The sequence below is a fragment of the Lycium ferocissimum genome, chromosome 3 (assembly GCF_029784015.1).
Source record: "Lycium ferocissimum isolate CSIRO_LF1 chromosome 3, AGI_CSIRO_Lferr_CH_V1, whole genome shotgun sequence".
Taxonomy (NCBI): Eukaryota; Viridiplantae; Streptophyta; class Magnoliopsida; order Solanales; family Solanaceae; genus Lycium; species Lycium ferocissimum.
Window position 1 is genome coordinate 8,838,076 of NC_081344.1, and position 20,264 is coordinate 8,858,339.

General features: G+C 35.0%; 2 protein-coding genes across 2 annotated transcripts; one reads left to right on the forward strand and one right to left on the reverse strand.

The window, feature by feature from the left end:
• The first annotated feature begins 431 nt into the window (after positions 1 to 431).
• LOC132049584 (phosphatidylinositol:ceramide inositolphosphotransferase 1-like) lies at positions 432 to 4,046 on the forward strand. Its single transcript, XM_059440449.1, has 12 exons — positions 432 to 567; positions 699 to 788; positions 1,430 to 1,516; positions 1,611 to 1,679; positions 2,031 to 2,111; positions 2,245 to 2,316; positions 2,415 to 2,475; positions 2,566 to 2,668; positions 3,158 to 3,253; positions 3,341 to 3,387; positions 3,517 to 3,629; positions 3,720 to 4,046. Exons 1-12 carry the CDS (start codon positions 535 to 537, stop codon positions 3,798 to 3,800), a joined length of 933 nt encoding a protein of 310 aa, XP_059296432.1. The 5' UTR covers positions 432 to 534; the 3' UTR covers positions 3,801 to 4,046.
• Positions 4,047 to 19,038: 14,992 nt separating this feature from the next.
• On the reverse strand, positions 19,039 to 19,498 carry LOC132048658 (uncharacterized mitochondrial protein AtMg00810-like). The gene is made up of 2 exons (XM_059439359.1): positions 19,396 to 19,498; positions 19,039 to 19,289 (listed from the first exon to the last, which is right to left on the reverse strand). The coding sequence occupies exons 1-2, from the start codon at positions 19,496 to 19,498 to the stop codon at positions 19,039 to 19,041; spliced, it is 354 nt and encodes a 117-aa protein (XP_059295342.1).
• Positions 19,499 to 20,264: the final 766 nt, after the last annotated feature.

Sequence of the window (20,264 nt, forward strand, 5' to 3'; positions counted from 1 at the left end):
TAAAATAAAATAGAAAATCTTGACAGACATATAAAACAAGTAAAATGAATTAATTTTGGATGTCATTATCAGGAATCTCTAATTTCGTCGTGTTTTGATAGCCTAACGTCAATTTTTCATATTAGCTTCTTTACTCAAAAGCTGTGTATTATTTGTAAGCAAAAAAATGTTTCCACCGTTTTTCTAAACTGTCGCTCCGTGTTCAACTCCTTAGCAGACATACCAACACAAATTAAAACACACAACAAAAAAAGAAAGAAAAAAAAAAAAAAAAAGGAAAATCATTCTGCAGGAAATTTTAAAGAAAAAAATCTTTCCTGTTAGACTGATTTTCCTTCAACTTTCTTTTTTAGCACTCATTGCCTTTGCAAAATTTGTTTTTTTTTTTTCTAAAGCAATTTGATTCCCTCTCCAAACCCAATTTTGGACCAAAATTGGGTTTTTAGGAAGAATGATGTTGACATTCAATTTCAAAGTTGGTTTATGATGTAATACAAAAGTGGTGGTTAACATTAAAAAAAAAAAAAAAAAAAGATGTCGTTTTACATTGGTCGCGAGGCTTCTAAGGTTGGTCTTTTAGGTGTACAATTTCTTTGTCATGATATTCTTTTTATTTGTTTTTTGGAGATTAGAAAATAATGTGTTTGTCTTTTTTTTTTTTTGGTTGTTTTAATGATGGTTGTTGTTATGGAAAGCAGCTATGGAAGAGAATTTGTACAGAGACAACAATAGAGATCAATCTTCTTGCCCAAAATTGGAAATATATTCTTGGTGGTTTGATATTTCAGGTTTCTATTTCTTCTTCCTTTTGATCAACCTCATATTTTTTATTTTTTTTTGTTATTAGCCCTTTTTTTCTTGTAAGTTAGTCAAAAGTTTTGTTGCAGGGAATGAAAAACGTAGGAAGAAACTTTTATTTCTTGGTGTTCGGTTGAAAAAACAGTTTTAGCCTAAAAATTAAGATGACTACGATTTTCTCTTTTTTTTTTTTTTTTTTCCTGCTAAAAGTATAGGTTATCTAGTATTGACTTGCTTAAGTAGTCAAGTATTACAGTTCAGGTCGAGCGACGAGGAGAGAATGTGTTGCCATTTGTGCCACAGTGCCATTGAGAAGTGTTGTTGGCTATGTAGTGGCGCGGAGCCAGGATTTTCACCTAAGGGGTTCAAAAATATGACGAAATAAATAAAAGAAGAAGTCAAAGGGATTCAACATCTATTATATATACATAAAAAATAATTTTAACTTTATATATATATATATAGTGTAATTTGTCGTCGTGGGGGGTCGAAACACCCTGGAGCCTACCTAGCTCCGCCCCTGTTATGACGTATCATTTCCTTTTCCTACTGCCCTATTATTAGTTTTTACTCCTGATCGTAGTGAATTTAGAAACATGAGCTATGGAATTTATCCATCTCCTTTCTTCAGTACATCCATGGACTTGGTGCTCGTGGGGTTCATTACTTACATCGACCTGGACCAACACTTCAGGATGTTGGCTTCTTTTTTCTTCCGGTAGGTTTTATTAGTTGTTTATCATATCTCTCCACTGTTTTGGAAGATGTGTATTCATATTTTTGCTGCCTTTTCTTTCCTTGTAAATTTCCAGGAGCTTGGGGCAGACAAAGCTTACATAAGTGAAACTGTATTCACCACTATTTTTCTATCTTTTGTCCTGGTGAGTTGGTTTTCATATGAAATCTTTACAAATTTTTTGCTTTGAAATTTTGGTGCATTCTATTTCTCTCATTCAATATAATTTGTAGGTAAATGAAGACCGTCTAGGCGTTCATAATCACAAGCATACTTGAATATGTTCAAGGCAAACTGTGAGGCCAAACTAACTTTAGGTTTTAAAATTAGGGAAAACTAGGACATTAGACTCTAAAAATTATAATGTAGTGCTAGAATGACTTTCCATAACCCCCAACTGGTTATTAGCTGGTCTTAACATTTATAGTTTATTTATTTACCAATGAAGTGAAATATGTATGTTCCTGATCTAATTGTTGCTCATCTTTTGCTGCAGTGGACATTCCATCCTTTCATTTTCAAGACCAAAAAGATCTATACGGTTCTGATATCGTGCAGGGTCCTGGCATTCTTAGTAGTAAGTGCCCTCTTTTCTTATCTTTCATCTTCCTTTTGTTAAGTCAATTTTCAATTAGAGTATCTTTTTCATCATTATTACATATAACTAATCTACTCTATTTTCTAATTTATTAAATAATTGTTTGGTACAGGCTTGTCAATTTCTTCGGATGATAACATTCTATTCTACACAACTTCCCGGTCCAAATTATCACTGCCGTGAGGTAGAAAACTGGTCCATTTGATAATTTGTTTGTTTGCATTTTGGGTAGTGGTGCTTATGCATTGTGCATCACCTTACAGTTTATTCTGCAATTTCCAGGGTTCAAAGCTTGCCACACTTCCTCAGCCTAATAGTGTTTTAGAAGTTCTACTACTTAATTGTAAGTTACATCCATGTTTACACACATATCATTTTAGGTCTTTGGTTATAATATTGTTTAACTTTGGTGCTTAAATGATCTTTATGGCAGTTCCTCGGGGCATGCTTTATGGTTGTGGTGATTTGATATTTTCATCGCATATGATATTCTCTTTAGTCTTTGTCCGGACGTATCATAAATATGGCACACGAAGGTAATATAATTTCTTTGTCCTACTATGTTGTTTTTTTATATATTGGAGTTAGGTCTGATGTTCAAATTTAGCCTTACTTCTGGTGAATGCGACTGTGCAAGTGATATGATAGAGCTTGGTGTCAGTTGTACTAGACGGACAACTGAAATACTGCAATGATTTCCCGCTTCCCTTGCTTTGCCTTTGCTTCTTTGTCTTTTCTTTCAATATTCAACACGGAAGATTAGTTTTGCCGTTGGGTTGGGTTGTTTGATTGAGCATATCAGGATGTTTTTTTCCATTTAGTTTGTTTTGTTTTTTCTTTTGTGCTGCATTAAAGAGAAAAGTATGATGCAGCATTTATATGTTTAACTTGCACTTTTTATTTTCCTTCGTGTGTACTATCTTTCCACTTCCGTTTGAATTTAATCTGATAAAAAGAAAAGAATGAATATAAGATTTTCCAGCACAGCCTGAACTTGTCACTGATTGTTTGATTTGATTCGGCAGGTTTATAAAGCAATGTGCTTGGTTAGCTGTTATTGCTCAGAGCTTTTTGATTGTTGCATCACGTAAACATTACACTGTTGACGTTGTTGTGGCATGGTGAGTCACATTTTCCGGCTTAAGGTTCTGTCCTGCATATTTTCTTGCAAATGTCTAACTTAATTGACCCATACTGTTTTCCTACAGGTACACTGTTAATCTAGTAGTGTTCTTCATAGACAAAAAGTTACCAGGTTAGGCATTCAGTTCTAAACTTCATTCGAACAAATTCTTTGATCTGGTTTTAATTATCTTCCTCTTATTAATACTCAAAATAGAAGGGTTAAAAAAAAAAAAGCTGAAGCATGAGCTCTTTCTTGCAGAATTGCCTGACCGCACTAGTGCAGCCTCATTGCTACCAGTAAGCAAAGATAGCAAGACTAAAGAGGAGAATCACAAACTTCTGAACGGAAATTCCGGAAATCCTGAAGACTGGGTATGGAAATATATCCATTTCCATTTTCCAGTTAGCTAGTCTTAGTAGCTAATGAAATTGCTTTGACATTGTTTTCTGGATTGTTTATAGAGGCCTAGAACCCAAATCAACGGGATGATCATGGAAGATGGTAACGCGGTCCATGTTGAAGCTTCGATGAATGGTGTATAGACGAGAAAATGCATAGAGGGACATGAACTGAACCGGATTGAGGAACTGCTGATTTCATTAGAAGTTGGGTTTCAACTTATTCGTGGTGTTCTTCCAAGTCCGGTAGTTTTGTCTATAGTGTAGGATACGAAATCTAGATGATACGCTTTGAATGCCTCCGCGGACCCTATGCTTAAATTTAGTGGCTTTAGTGTATCATGGAATTCGATTTTTCTTCCAATAATGTCATTATTCATGCTCACCAAATTTTTAGTATACGTGTTTATTTCCTAAAAGGGTAGAAGAGAAATGCCAAATATGTAGAGATGAGTTGCTATTCATGATAAATTGTTAAGTTTTACACTAGCTGTCAGCCTACTGCAATCCTCCTTTTTTTTTGGGCGTGGGACCTACAATGTTAACAAGCTCCCATAGGTGGAGTTTGGGAGTAAGGAGTGGTTATTGTTATTATTGTTTAGTTGGAAAAATTATGCAGTTGATGGTAAGAGCATGTGATGATCCTCTATGCAAGAGCAGTAGTGGCAGGGGTTTGGAAGTTAGATTAAATAGATCAAATTATTGGCTCAAGAACACCACATATTCCTTTTGTCCATAGTAAAGTTCTTTATGTATGGCCCCGTTTACCTGTTTGCTGAAAAGGACAATTGCTGAAGATAGAGATTGCACCTAAATAGCACATGGCTGCCCCTTCTTTTGGGGCATACAGGCATTGCCTTTCTGCCACAAGAAAGCGTTATATCATCTCTCTGACGCTTCAAGTAACAACCTACTGTTCTCACTCATCGTCATCTCTTTGGTTGATAAAGAACAATCACAGATTAGCCCATGTGTCATTGGTCCCTTTGTATCATCCTTTCCATTTTTTGTGTATTATTAAGGTATTTTGACGTGGACAAAAGTGAGTCTCAATATTGGGTATTAATGAGCCACGTCAATAATAATCAATAATACACAAAAATAGACCAAAAATAATTAAAAAAAAAGTTAGAGTGTGTTTTGACGTTTTAACACCCGTTGATAAAGAACAATCACAGATTAGCCCATGTGTCATTGGTCCCTGTATCATCCTTTCCAGTGTGATAATTAAGTGTATTTTACACTAAAGTTAAAAAAAAAAAAAAAGAACATAAATAGGCTTCGACAGAATATGTGCGCGAAGTGTGTTTTACTAAAGTTCCTTTTACGCACAAATACCCCACCCGACCTTTATTCTTTAAATCAAACCGAAAATTAAACTTTTTTAAAATACTTTTGGTTGAAAATTAGTCACGTTTCAAACTCGAATATAAATATTTTATATGAACTTAATATCTTTTTTAGCGTACAATAATGTCATTCATTCATTCGGTATCCTATATGTTTGGATCGTCGTTTTAGGGGTTGTAAATACGTATAGAGTAAGTTTGGAAACTTGTTATCTTTAAATTTTTTCCATACTTTGACCGAAGATTAGTCACGTTTCAAAACGTCGGAATATAAATATTTTATATAGAACTTAATATCTTTTTTAAGCGTCTAAATAATGTCGTCTCGTTACATGATGTATACGTATATGTTTGGATCGTCGTTTAGGGGTTGTAAAGTGCTCAAGTAAGTTTGGAAACTTGTTATCTTTAAGTTTAATTGTCATATTTTATAGGGTTTTAATTAATTTTTTTTTAGGACGATAATGAGTTATTAATAATCGACGTCGTTTTAGGGGTTGTAAATACTAAAATAACTAATTAATTGTCATATTTTAAAAAAAATAATATTAATAATCGACAATATATATAATATTAACATAAAATGTACATATATATTATTTACAAATACAATTTTACACAATCTTCTTAACGCCTGCCAACCCCACCACCCTCACTATCATCGGGATCCTCTCTCCTCCTCTTAATGACATGATGATCTATGCCATGATCATTTTTCTTCCTTCAGAGCCCTGGTGAAAATATGCTTCTGTGGAGCGGCGGCGGTCTCCACCCCGAGTAGCCTCTCGAGATGCCTCGGGAGATGACTCAATCGGAGGGGCGGGACCACGGAGGAGCGAAGAATGAACGAAATAACATATAAACAATTTAATGTTTCATAAACTAAACATAAAATAACATATATATAATTATTTAATAAATTATTTCTTTGTAAAAAAACAAACTTGTGTGTCGACGACCTCCCGAGATGGTTTGGTCGAGGGCTCCTTAGTCGGCTCCTCAGTTTGTCTCCCGAGCGCCCCCGAGTTGTGGTGGAGGTGGAGACGGTCAATACGGACAAGGCGGAGACGGGTTCACAGGCGCAGAAGAATGAACCTATAATACATGTAAATAATTTAGTTTAGATTAGTAAAATAATTAATTAATACATTATTTTATTGTAAAAAAATAAACCTGTATGTCGACGGGCTCCTGAGATGGCATGTGAGAGGGCTCCTGAGTAGCCCGTGGAGCGGGAGATGTAGATGGTGCCGTAGGCCGGCTATAGAATGAAGAAAGTAGTCATCGAAAATAATATCAAGTCTTTCGTCCGCCTCTATGTGTAGATCACCAGCGGCGCTGCGGAAATTGATGCCCAAGAATCATAATGTGGGAAACATCTGCGGCGTATATCGGGTCTACGTAGCCAAGTCGACGGCTGGAAGAAGAAGAAATTATCTGTGGCAAGCCGGGCCGGGCTATATCGTTAGGCCGTCTCAGACCTCTGCCCCGGCCACCCGGCCACCCCTCCATCGACCGGATCTCACCCGGCCCGAGCCACCCGCCAGCCTCTGCCGCGACCCGCCATTCGACCACGCGCGAGGGAACACCTGCAGTACATCTCGCTCGACACGATGCCACTCTTGTGCTCGTGTCATGCAGTGTCGGTGAATGATGAACTATCCGTGCCACGTATGCCGCTATCCGGGGGTCGGTGGACTCCGTGGGGAATGCTCTCATGGCGTATCATCGCAGTCATCCGTAGTTTGCACATATTTGCAAATTTTAAGAATTGAATAAATTCATAAATTAATACATAATAAGACCGACGATTGACCCAAAACTTACCCGGCGCCTCGTACGCTCCCGCGAGTGATGCATATCCTCGCCATCGTGACGCGGCGTCGAGGGGTTAGCACGAGGGCCGAGTGATATGCGTACGAGTCGGCGTACTCACAAACCGAAGTGTCGTGTCGACCCTCGTTGCAGTCGTCATCCTCGCGTTCCGCGGCATTGACTTCGTGCATACGCGCTTTACGCCGCATTGTCGATCAACGCTCGTCCCTGGTGTAGTGATAGTGCTCCCAATGTGTAGCCACGGGTATATTCCGCACATGCCCTTTGTACAGAATACACGGTCGGGTGTGTGATGCTCGACGATGTCCATATGGATCAATGGACACCGTGGGTCCACGTGTGCTCACCAGCCATACAAAACGCCGACGGTGACCGAAATACGATCGTACGGCGTCCATATGAAAGCTTTATAAGAGGATTTCAACTAGTTAACAATAAAAGACTAACAAAAATAACAAACTAATGTTAAATAAAAAAACTTATCTCGGGCGCCGTCATGCGGTCTAATTGATCCCTAAATGGGAGAATGACATGGTGCGTCTCCACACCTCTAGTACGGCCTCCCGACCATCTCCGCGCGTATGGCATATCCTCAGCAACATAGTCATCGGGAGGGTGAGCAGCTATGGGCTGAAAAGGTCTCAACCTAGTCCACACCCATATCCGTCATGGTCATCAAAAAAATTATTTATCGATCGTTGTTTCGAAAAAATATATTCGGTGTTTTATTTACACACACTTAAATATATTACGAAGAAGAGGAGCTAAATGCGGCGACCTCAACCTCGCCCGTAGGCTCGATCAAATCCTGCGTACGTAAGCCGGGACGGCGACGCGCCAACTATAACATCCCGCGCCCTGCTCACTGGGTCCTCGATAAAGAGCAGACCTAATCTTTCATCTCTGCTTTCGACGTGTTCGGGAACATAATGCCCGAATATGATGAGAAGATATAAGCGAGCACGTCGATCAACATCGGCTGCCAGCGTCGCCTCGCCGATCGGATGTTGCGGATCTACGGCGCAAGTGAGCGTGGAGGGAGGACGCGACAACCGGCTCCGTCACGCATATCCCCTGGGAGCTCGAAACCGGTGAGCTAGCCATTTTCGGCGATACGGCAACATCTCCGGAGGCTCCTCTATACAATGCGTCCGTCAATGCGTAGACCATAAATCACCTCGACGTCCCCGGGGTGATGGTAGCCTCGCCCAATGCGGAGATGAAATGTATGGGTCTCCGGTCGCCGGCGCTCAATCATATTTGTCACTAGAGCCCTATCGTGCACTGGCCAGACCAACCTCGATGCCGGTAGATACCGCCCCGACGTAGTATATTTATGACACGGGGATATGGGGGAATAGCCTAGAATATCCCGTGCGACTCCCCCCGGGTACGGACCATTCTACTTTAGCAGGATACGCGCATCCCACACATATCGGGACCTATGCTCGTCGTAGATAAAGTACCTCTCCGTTGTCGAAGGGTCTCGGCTCCATGGTGGTGTCTATCTATTTTAGGCATTTTAAATTAATCATTAATAAATGAAGTAAGGATTAAAGTGGTATATTTTTTACGCATTTTAAATTAATCATTATTTTTTTAATTAATCTCTAATACGTAGTATTAGTTATGTAATCTTTTATCGAGAAATTATACAAAGGATTGAATCCTAAACTAAGGATTTTCAATTTCTAATTAGCAAATAAATAAATTAACAATTAAAGATATAAAGATTAATAATTAACAAATCAAAAAATTAACAATTAGCTAGCAAACAATTAGCATATAATTAATAAATAAACAATTAACTAACTAATCAAATAATAAAAAATTAATTAGCATATAATTATTAAATAAAGCGAGAAACTAACTAATCAAATAATTAACAAATTATTAACAAATAAACAATTGGCTTAACAAAAACTAAAAAAATAATTAGCTAGTCTAACAATTGAAATAACTAATCTAACAATTACCAAATACTAAATAAGCAACTAATAAACAATTAAAAAATTAACAACAACTAAACAAAAGAAAAAATAATTTAAAAAAAAAAAAAAAACGGGCTGAAAACAACACTTTTGCGCACAAAAAAAGTGCGTGATTTTTTTTTTTGTCCATATTCACACAATAGTAATGCTTAGGTTAATAAATTAACAATTAACAACAAATGAAGAAAAAAAAATTAAAAAAAATGAAAAACGGTGAAAACGGACCCTTTTACGCACAAAAAAAAGTGCGTAAAAGTATTTTTTAAATCCACATAGTAATGCTTAGGTTAATAATGTAATAGAAAAATCGTAGTGAAATACCTAGATTGAAGCTTTGATTTTGAGTTTTTGAATTGAATTATACGCTTTATTGCGAAAAAACTTATTCCTAGACTTGATATACCACTTTTGGGTTGGAAATCAACAAGAAAATGATGTTTTTGATCGCGTGGGACCTCGGAAAGGGACCTTTAATGGCTGATTTTCTTTTTATTTTTCGAATTCGGGGGGACCAGTGGGGAAGACGACGGGCCCGATATATTTGGCTCTTTTACGCACATATTCTGTGCGTAAAAGGACTTTAGTGTAAAACTACACTTTGGTCCTTTTACGCACATAATCTGTGCGTGAAGCCTATTTACGTTCTTTTTTTTTAATGGGTTATTTTGGTTCCAAAAATTTATTTTGGGGTTACAAAAGTCTTGGGCTCGTATTTTGGGGTACTTGTATTTAGAAGTTTCAAGAGATTCAGTTTTTGGTTTGACTTTCGTTAACTTCCTCTCATCGATGGCTTATGTGCTTCTTAGTGATCCATTTATCCTTAACTAGAGGTTTGGATTTGAATCTAGTAAATGAATGACCTTTCTGTAGGAAGCGTTTTACTCTGATTAGTGGATCTACCAGCGTGAATCTGCTTTATTTTTCTTCTTGTATGGTGTTGTTTGAGGTGTGCTAAGTTCCAAAATTGATGCAAAACCTACACACTTAGGCCTTAGGGGCTATCTCTTAAAGACCTGGACTGGCTTAGACTTATTATAGGGTTAATATAACCAATATGGGCAAGCAAGCGAGCTAATTATGCATCGGAAATCAAGCCTTCAATGTCACTATAGGCCAAGCCCTATACCCCTACCACTGCGTTAGGGGTCTGTAGCCAACTAATATTGGCCACTACAGTTTAACTATACAATTTATCTTCTTGTTGTCGGTCATACGTATAGAACCAATTTTGGGATTGGGCACAGTATGAAAGATAGGAGAACCAACACAGATCAATAAGTATAGATAACGAACAATGATATTACTGTAATTTCTAAAGAAACTTTATAGTGTAATAGTGGTTAGGATTTAGGAATAGGAAATAAGATACTCGGTAAAAGAAAATACTCAGTAAAAGAGAATTAGTCACTGAGATAGAGCAGTGCATCTAAATCTGATCAACAGGGTTTAGTTCACATATTCCAGTTAATTGTACTCAGTTTTCTAAAAAATTGGTCTATATAATTATTATATACTGGAGTATTTGCTTCTACCGACGCTTTTGATAATGAGTACTATTACTATTTTTTTAGCCACTCTTTTTCCCGGCTGAATAGTATATAACTATGTTCAACTGTGTACTATTAAGAAATACAAAAACTAAACAGTTTCAAAAAGGTGGATATTTTAGTTTCGAAAAGAAGGGACTAAAGTCCAAATGTACAGCATAATATACAACAATCTCCTTCCTTTTTATGCCCCATTATCGAGTGAATTCATAGTGAAGCTAGCAGTGTAGCAAGTATCTGTTACAAATGATCAAGGGGCACAAAATTGCATGCAACTTATTATGTTCTGTGCCTCAAAAAATCTGTGCGTAAGATTTGAACAAATTATTTTATGGGAGTCCCACGAAGGTTTTGTGTCAGTGTGTGAATTATTGTAACGTAAGCACATGATCAGCTAGAGGATTATAATGAGCAAACGTTAATTATGTCCCCTTCATTTGTACCCTTTTTATTCAATTGCTTGTTCTTTTTCCTTTTCAATCTTCTTTCTTGTTGGGCCAAATACATTGACGGCCCTCTAAACTCATTCGATACTTTCAATTTCATACTTATACTAGAACTAGTACTTATTGAATACATCATGTTTGCATAAGATTGTTCCTATTAAGCACAAATTCGACAAAAAATAAAGACCTCATGTGCTCCAAACAAGCATAAAACACACATCGTGCCATGTCAGCGAAAAATGTCTGATTGGTATGTATCTTGAGTGGTGTACATAAATGTACAATAGATACTTGTCCTAGTTCAGATATCAAAATAAAAGTATCAAACAAGTTTAAAGGCTGCATATGTATTTGACTTTCTTTCTCTACACCGATAATATATATATACATATAACTTATTCTTAAATGGGTACATCTTCTTCTATGGGTGCAATATAATAGCCAAGGGCTCCCTGTCGACAGCTAGCTTTGTTTATCCCTTTTTTCTAGTGCGACTTTTGTTGTTACATTTGACAGCCAACATGTTTGTGTCTGATGCAAGTGAGATTTGAGAATGGATATTGTCATGATTAGGGTATATCTGTCTAACGACTGCTGTTCTTACTGTTGTTAAGTCCATATACCATTAAGAGAATGGATCTACTCGAAACAGCGACTTGGTTGTGAGGCTGAGGGGTCCTCTTGACACCTTGTCGTGGTACACATTATCAACAGAATGAGCCTACTTGTTTCCTTGGTGTGGTACAGTGGTGTTGATCATCATTCATTTCGAAGTTAAAAAAATGGGGAAATTACACTCTATGTCTACTGGGAAAGAACCCAGTTTTTTCTTTATTACCTGGTTTAGCTCAGTTTTCCTTAAACATATTGTTTACTGTAAGTGTATAATGTTGCATGTATAATGTCTTATAAGGTCGTATACAACAAATAATGTTGTATATCGTGCGTATAAGCGTTGTTGCGAAAAAAATTGGTTATGCGAAGTAAACTGAAAATATGGTTACGTAGGTGTAATATATTATGTTGGTTTGTAGATTTTTGTAAAAATCCCCAAAAAAAAAAAAAAAAAAAACCCATAGCCCCATCTCAATTTGCGTAACCGAAAAATAATCACTATCATTCAAATTCCGCAAGTAAAATTTCATAATAATAACTATTTTTAGTTACTGAATTTCTACATCAGCTCTTAGGTCCAAAAGAGATTATTTATTTCATTTAGATAAAGTTAACTAGAATCATTTAGCTAGAAATGACGGTCCAATTTCTGCATAAAAAATTATGGACAATAGTTCAGCGCACTAAGCTCTTGCTATGAGTGGGATTCGAGAAAAAATTTAGACCAGTTTGAGTTTATTGTATGCGGTCTTGTCTTACATTTATATAAGATACTATTTTCACGACTTGAACATGTGATCTCCTGATTATATAGCAACAAATTCTATCCTACTCCAAGACTTCTCTTCAACCCAATTCATTTTTTGCTTAGTTTAATGTAAAAGAAGAAAGGGACGTAGAGGAGAAAAGCGGAGGAAACGGACTACAAAGCAGAGAAAACTTAAATAACATACATTTTAAAACCTATAGCACAAAAATCTGGGGATCTGGCATTTGAAGCAGTCCAAGATTCAGTGATGCAACACCTTCAAATCAATTATAACCATATTCTGGAAATTGGATTTGCCAGCTCCTGTCTGGGCCTCTTTCTCCTATATTTTCTGACTAGGTCAAGTCACCATACTTTAAAAAAAATAGGCATTTTTTGAATTCAAGATTTTGAATGGAACAAGAGTAATCGTTTTCTTTTAAGATATAGTGACAGATATAAAGTTTACCTTTGGCTAAATGAATAAAAAAGAAAATGACGAGACTTTGACAGGGTCTTAAAACTAGTTATATTGACCTAGTCCGAGTTTTTGATACTTCTACCTAGAATTGCATGAAGGAAGCTTTCATGGGTCAAAATCAAATCCATTTTTCGACTTTTATACTTTGAAAGGTACTTATTGGATTGCCCCGTGCGTCGTTCAACACTTCTTTTTTTTTTTTTTGGTTTTGTTATACGTGTTTGGTTGTTGCGTTGGAGTTCGATTAATTTAGATGCGCATCGGAGAACCTCACTTTAGGAGATAAAATGCTTCATGTGGAATGAACTTGTAGCCTTGACATTTAATTGTAGTTTAAACCTCAAAATTAAAATCGATATGAGATCTCACGTTTGAGTCTTTGGATGAAACTTTTGTTAGTTGTATGCAAAATGACAAAGCATGCAAAGTCAATTCCCAAAAAATGAAGAATACGTTGGTGTGCATTTACGGAAAAAATTGTCCATTAGTAAAACAACTCTCCGTTCAAATCATATAACTTCGGTTTCAGATAAGAAAGAGAGATAGTTAAAGGTTCACCAATGAGAAAACATGATTTATTGCCGTCAAATCGGATAAATTATTTCTGGTTTAATTTCAAGTCAAGAATGAAAAAAACTCTAATATAGAATAGTTTTCCGTAATAGATTTTACGCAATATGAATCCAAATTAATCAGATAAATGAGTTTCAGCTACCAAATAGTCATAAGAAGACATATGTCTTTCAAAACACATTAATTACTAGATCATGATTACATAATAGTCTGATGTAAATTAAGCACCCAATAAAGATAGGCATTTAATTACCAATTATTCCTTCGCGTACATCTGATTAAAACAACTCAACAACATTCCTAGACTCTTACAATAGAATTGTCTGTCAAAAACAATGTTGTACAGATAGATAAGAATTAAGATACCAACCTCCTGCCGAAGGCAATATTATTATATTCACCTTGAGTCTCAATCCTAAGTTCTAAAAATTTAACTTAAAGAAATAAATTAACAAGGATGAGAATGAAGGTACCTGTACATTCAAGGGAAAAACATTAGAGTGAAGACATATAAAAGTAAAATCATAAGACAAAATCTATATATCTATATATAAATATAAAGCTAGGCATAGATAAGGTGATGTGGCACCTCTCTATGGCCACCATTTCTATTTATCTTTTTTCTCCTTTTTTTGACTTTTTATCTTAGTTTTCCTATTTTCTTATTTTTAAAATGCTAAAAATCTCTAAATACATTACCCAATTAATGAGGAAACAAAACTGAAAGTGTCTAAATGCATTGCCCATTTAGTGAGGATGCACGTCCCTTTGAGATATCTGTTAGAATTAAATAGCACATTCAAGTAAATGAAGATGAGAAGACCAACCTTTCATGCACGTTCAAATCTTCTTAATCACATAGCACCTTCTCCTCTTCTTCTAACCGTTTGACATATGATGGCTATTTCCAAAATGTTGGGGTCATCTGGAAGATACTCCTTTTGGTACTATTTCAACTATACTTCACTCACATTATGTTCAGTCACCAAAACTAAAATATGGTTTCCTGGAAATTATACATGTAAAGGTACCTATTTTTTGCTTATAATTTAGGCTTTACATGGCCTAATTCTGTGTCATAATTGCTGCATGCATTTTAGAGAAATTAGTTTCTTTTTCAGATTACCCTTCTTTATACATGGCTGAACTTTTAAAGAGTTATGAACTTTTAAAGAGTTTCTCTCTATACTTTGATATCCTTCTCTTTTTTCTTTTCAGTTGAACTTTTGGAATATGCTGACTATATTTTTTTCCTTTTTTAGATTTTGTATAAAAGAAAGTGATAAAATGTTGTAATCGGCAAAGATGAAATTATCTGAGGTTGTGGAGTATTTCCAAAATGTATTTGATTTCAATTTTTGATGAAATGATGGGTGAGGAGGAGAGATAAGAATGGAAATATAATAATCAGGAAAAGAAAAAGAAAGAAAACCAAATAATAGATTTATTTATGCATATGTAGTATCATGTTTCATATATGTGCGAAACCACCGTTTAAAATAACTGTGAATAATATAATTGGCAAAATTTCTTATTTCTTCTTTTATATTTGTGTACATATTTCTCATAAACATCTCATCCACATAGTAAATCTGGCACTTCTATTTTTCTTACTTCGTCTTATCACATTTATATGTTATAAAATTTAAATAGTTTCGTCATTCTATAATATCTATATGTACACTCTTCTATTTAAAAACTAAGTCTTGAGTCCTTTATCCATAAGTAGCTGACGAATGTAAATTCCAACTCTTTTATCTAGCATCTAGAAGTGGGTCTTGGGGAAGAGACCAAAGGAAAAGTAAGATACAACTTGTATGGTGCAATGCTTGTGAACTTGAACTTAACAGCAAAACTATTCTTGATCCTTAAGCAATTACTTACCAATTGTTTTAGTAAAACTGTTGTCATTTTAATATATTTTTTCTTGTTCAAGTTCAAATATATTTATCAAGTGAGTTATTTCATAGTTTAACTGAAATGTTTGTCACAAACCCGTCAAACAAATTTATATGGGAAATAAAGAATCATAAAGCTACTTTTATTTTTCAACCTAAGGGGTATTAAAATTTGTGCCGCAATCTATGCTGTTAATCTGTCTTGATAGTTGATTATTTTTATAACAACTATTAATTAAATTTATTGAAAACCTATGATATACACTGGTAAAGTGGTAATAGGAACGTTGATTGGAACCTTTTTTGACCAAAGATATAATTTATCTATTTTCTCTTCGTTAAAAAAAAAAAAAAAAAACTTTTTCTCTTTTTTTTTTTTCAATTATTTTATTTTAAGAAGTCAACTCCACGACTTCACCTCTTCATCTTCATAAATTCTACTCTTAATTAGTATTAGTAATATCCAAAACTCTCAAACCTTTTCATGTTCATAACCTCCAAATTACAATATTTAATATGGAAGTTTCTGACACCTTAAATTCACACATAAAATAACACAAATTCCGTTGGGCGTGAATTCATAAAAGTTCCAACGGAGTAACTATGTTAACATGGGAAGTTCTACTGATGCTTGCAACTTCATTGATATATTCTTTTCCATTTCCTTTGGTCAAATTTAAAATCTTTAAAGCACCTTTATATTACCCTCCATAACCCGGCTTTGTCCAAGTTTCTCTTAAACTGAATTTGTCCTTTTTCTAATATCTGTATATATATAAGTTGCAGGGGCAGAATTGAAAAGGCCGTATGAAATTATAAGAGCAAGATCAATAATAATGTTCTTATCAAGAATAATTCTCGAGAATAATAGAATATGTTGATGCATATCCGCATTGTGATTTTCATATGCTAAAAAACACATGGGAGATAGAACAGGAAGATAGCCAATTATAACAAAGATATGTATAAATTCATCTTTGAATATCTAATACATATATAGCACATGAATCATGAAAGTATAAGGAAAACTTAATCAAGAGGAAATATTGAATTTTTGACATTTTTCATAAAATTAGAAGAAGGAGAAAGGTTTTAACTTGATTACTTTAAGGATATAGTTATTGATTTTCTAGAGGAATAATTGAATAAGCACTGTAGATAAGGAAAAACGGAGAATCGGAAAATAATGTTGGGATAAATACAAAGAAGGGTAAAAGAAGATTATTAAGATGAAAGCAATATGGGAAACACGAACAAAAAGAAGGATAGATAATCAAGAAAAATATCTAAAGGCGAATAGAAGATTTCAAAATGTCAAAAAATAATAAGAATTTTTATTTTCACGTTAGTGAGAATATGATCAAGCAAAAACTTTTCCTTTTCTTTTCTTATTAATAAATTTGTGAAACTGATTTTAACTCAATAATATTTGCTAGAAATCTTAGAAAAAATAATAAGATGGAAAGGTTAAAATTGTGCGGCTTTGTCACGTCAGTGGCGTATGGTTCTTGTGACATATAAAATGGGAGGGTAAAGACTAAGAAGGTCGTCATTTGTTCGATATTGAATTTGTGAAGTTGTGTTTCTTTTTTATTTATTTATTTGGTCTCAATCTTGAAAATATAAATAGAACAACATGTAGTGCTACAGTTGGGTAATAGAGAAAAGATAAAATTTGCTTGATGAGTAAAGATTGATTTTCTTAATTAGAAAAATTTAATAATAATTATTTAGGCATTTTGTATTTTCTTTAATGGCTGCGCGAAGCGCGGACAAATTAACTAGTATAAGTATATATAGTAGAACTAAAAGAGAACTATTCAACAAAAATGAATCTCTTCTGTTAAAGAAAAAGGTATCTTAATTGCATTCCAATACACAATGACGTTTCGAAACGTAAGTTCTCTTTTTAATTGTTAATAAGAAATGGTAATATCAATTATTGATACACGTAGAGTGTAACATCATTATGTTACGATGCACTAGACCACGTAAAGTTACTTTTGAACAAACTAGATTAGTATTTTTTTTAACTAAAGGAGAATTTCACTGATACTGTTGCTATTCTCTAATTATTTTTTTCCGTCCTTCAGTGGGTTAGGTAGAATCTCTCTATCATTAACAAAAGGTGCATGTTTGAATTTTGGATATGAAAAAATCTTGTCAGGAAGCGCTTTAATCTTAAATGGACCTCACACGACACGAATCCGAATTATAAATTGGAGCTCCAATACGAATACCAAATATCGGGTTGGAAATTAGAAAAAAGTAGTAAAAAGAAACTGGAATAATCGTTGAAACTGTACATTTGGGTAACCATTATCATAACATACAATTATTACTCCAGTGACAACTAGTAATGGATCCCACAAGGGCATTGGCAAAAGACTATTTACGCCTATGTTTGTTGGGAGATCGGCTTTATCACCTACTATTAGAAATGTTATCTTCGTTACATGTTCTTTTCACATAAGATAGTTGATATATAACACACTGGATTAAGAAACAAACTATATTACTCACGTTCATTTCATTTCAATTCATGTGATGCACTTTAACTCAAAGGCTGATTTAAAAGTTTGAATAATGGATAGCGAATTATAGAAAAAGCTATTTACCGGTTTTCAAATAAGTTATTTATGGGTATATTTACTGAACCCCTTTTATAAAATACAGGGTTTTGACAAAATTATTGGGTTTTGCAACTCTAACTTTGCCTCTATTTTAATTGGACACAAAATTTAAGAAAAAGATATATTCCCTCCTTCTCAGATTATCTGTTGTGGTCACTAAAAGTAATTGTCTTAAATTATTTGTCATTTTAGAAGTTCAAGACAAACTTAATTATTTTTCCTCATTTTACCCTTAGTAGAATTTTATCATTACGGAGATGACACATAAATAGAGTAACCGACCATTTAATGGAGAGAGATTATAACTTAGACTTAAATAGGGATAAAGTAGTTACTAAAATTTCCTCCTAAATGTTTCGTAGAGGCGTGTAAAACAAAACTACGATAAAGGAGCTTGAGAAAGGTTAGAAAGCTTGTAGAGGAAGGAAACAGATGGAGATTGGAAATGAGAAGAGGAAAAAATTCAGTTATAGAGAGAGAAATTTTATATATTGTATTGAAGTGTAGAATGAATTCACTTATATATATATATATAAAACTTCTTACACCGAGTTGCAGTCCTAGAGTTAACTAAACTCTAATTACCTAACCAACTAGGGTAGTTACACTATTCAACCTAACCATGGTAGCTTGTATATCATTTCTTCTTGCTAACACTCCTCCTCAAGCTCATGGTTGGAACAAGTTCATTACTCCAAGGTTGCTCAACAAGTACTGATGTTGAGCTCTTCCCAGGCCTTTTGTAAGCAAGACTTCTAATTGCTCTTTAGTGTGAACACACTCATTTTTCAGCAAGCCTTGCCATATCCTTTCTCTAAAAAAAAATGGCAGTCAATGTCTATGTGCTTAGTTCTCTCATGAAAAATGGAATTGGCTACAATTTGAATTACAGTCTTGCTATCACACACCATCTTTACTGGTACATCAACCTTTACTCCAAGTTATAAATAATCCGATCGACGAGTTATTTTATTTTACATGTTGACATGCTTCTAAACTCTGCTTCTGTTGAGCTTCTTGACACTACTTCTTGTTTCTTTGACTTCCAAGACACCAGTGCTCCTCCAAACTTGACTAAATACCTTGTGACTGATCTCCTAGTTTCCAAACAAGAATGCCAGTCTGAATCACAATAAGCTAAAAGCTAAGTAGTGTCTTCTGTAGGTATGAACAACCCTTGTCCTGGTGCTTCCTTGACATATCTAACTACTCTGAATGCTGCTTCCATATGTGAAACTTTTGGGCCGTATATACTGACTTAAAACTTAAACTGAGAATGTCAAGTCTGGTCTAGTCACAGTGAGGTATAGTAACCTCCTTACCAACCTTTGATACTTACTAGGATCCTGAAGCACTTGATCATCTTTGGTGTTGCTACTTGGAATGCATTGATCATATTGAGCTAAATTTAGCTTTTGATTCAATTCAAGTGGTGTGCCAGCAGTTTTAGCTCCTCCTAAACCAGATGCAGCTATCAACTCCAGAGCTATGAGATAATACAATCCTTTTGCTTGACCTTGCACATTCAATTCCTAGAAAGACCTTGAGTTCACCTAAATATTTCATTTTGAGCCTCTTCTGCAAATCCTTTCTAGTGTCACATAGTAGTTGAGGATTGTTACCAGTTATCAGTAAGTCATCAACATAGACTAGTATTATTACGACGTTAGTACTGGACCTCTTTGTGAACTGAGAATAGTCATAATGACTTTGTTGGAACCTCATGTGCACCAATGCAGTTGGAAATTCTTTGGTCTAAAGGACAACAACACTTGGAGTCTGGTTGATTTGCCACTAGGAAAGAAACCCATTTAGTGCAGATGTATTATCAGATTAAGTATAAATCCATTGGTGAGGTGGAGAGGTTCAAAGTCAAGCTTGTTGCCAAAGCCTTTAGCCAAAAGGAGGGGCTTGATTTTGGAGAGACATTTAGTCCAGTAGCAAAAATGGTTACTGTCAGATCAGTTTTAGCCTTAGCTGTTACAAAACAATGGTTCATTTATCAAATGGATGTTCATAATGCATTTTTGAATGGAGATCTACTGGAGAAGAAGTGTACATGCAAGTTCCTGAAGGGTTTGCTAGAGAGGGGGAGACTCATAAAGTCTACAAACTTCACAAGTCACTTTATGGTCTCAAGTAGGCCCCTAGACAGTGGAATCTAAAATTGACTTGTGAAGTTTGCAGATCTTATGAGTCTCCCTGTGTCTAGTAGACCCTTCAGTAACCTGCATGTACACTTATTCCAGTAGATCTCCACCATCACTTAGTCATATAAATTTTTTTGGGTGTTTATGCTATGCTGCTTGTCCGAAAATACTTGATAAGTTCTCCTCTAGAGCTATTCCTGCTGTTCTACTTGGCTATTCTTCTACTCAAAAGTGTTATGTATTGTGTGATCTACACTCCAAGAACTTTTTTGTTAACAGACGTGGTGTTTCAAGAAGAATTTTTTCCTTTCAAACATATGCAAACTTTTTCCAACCCAATA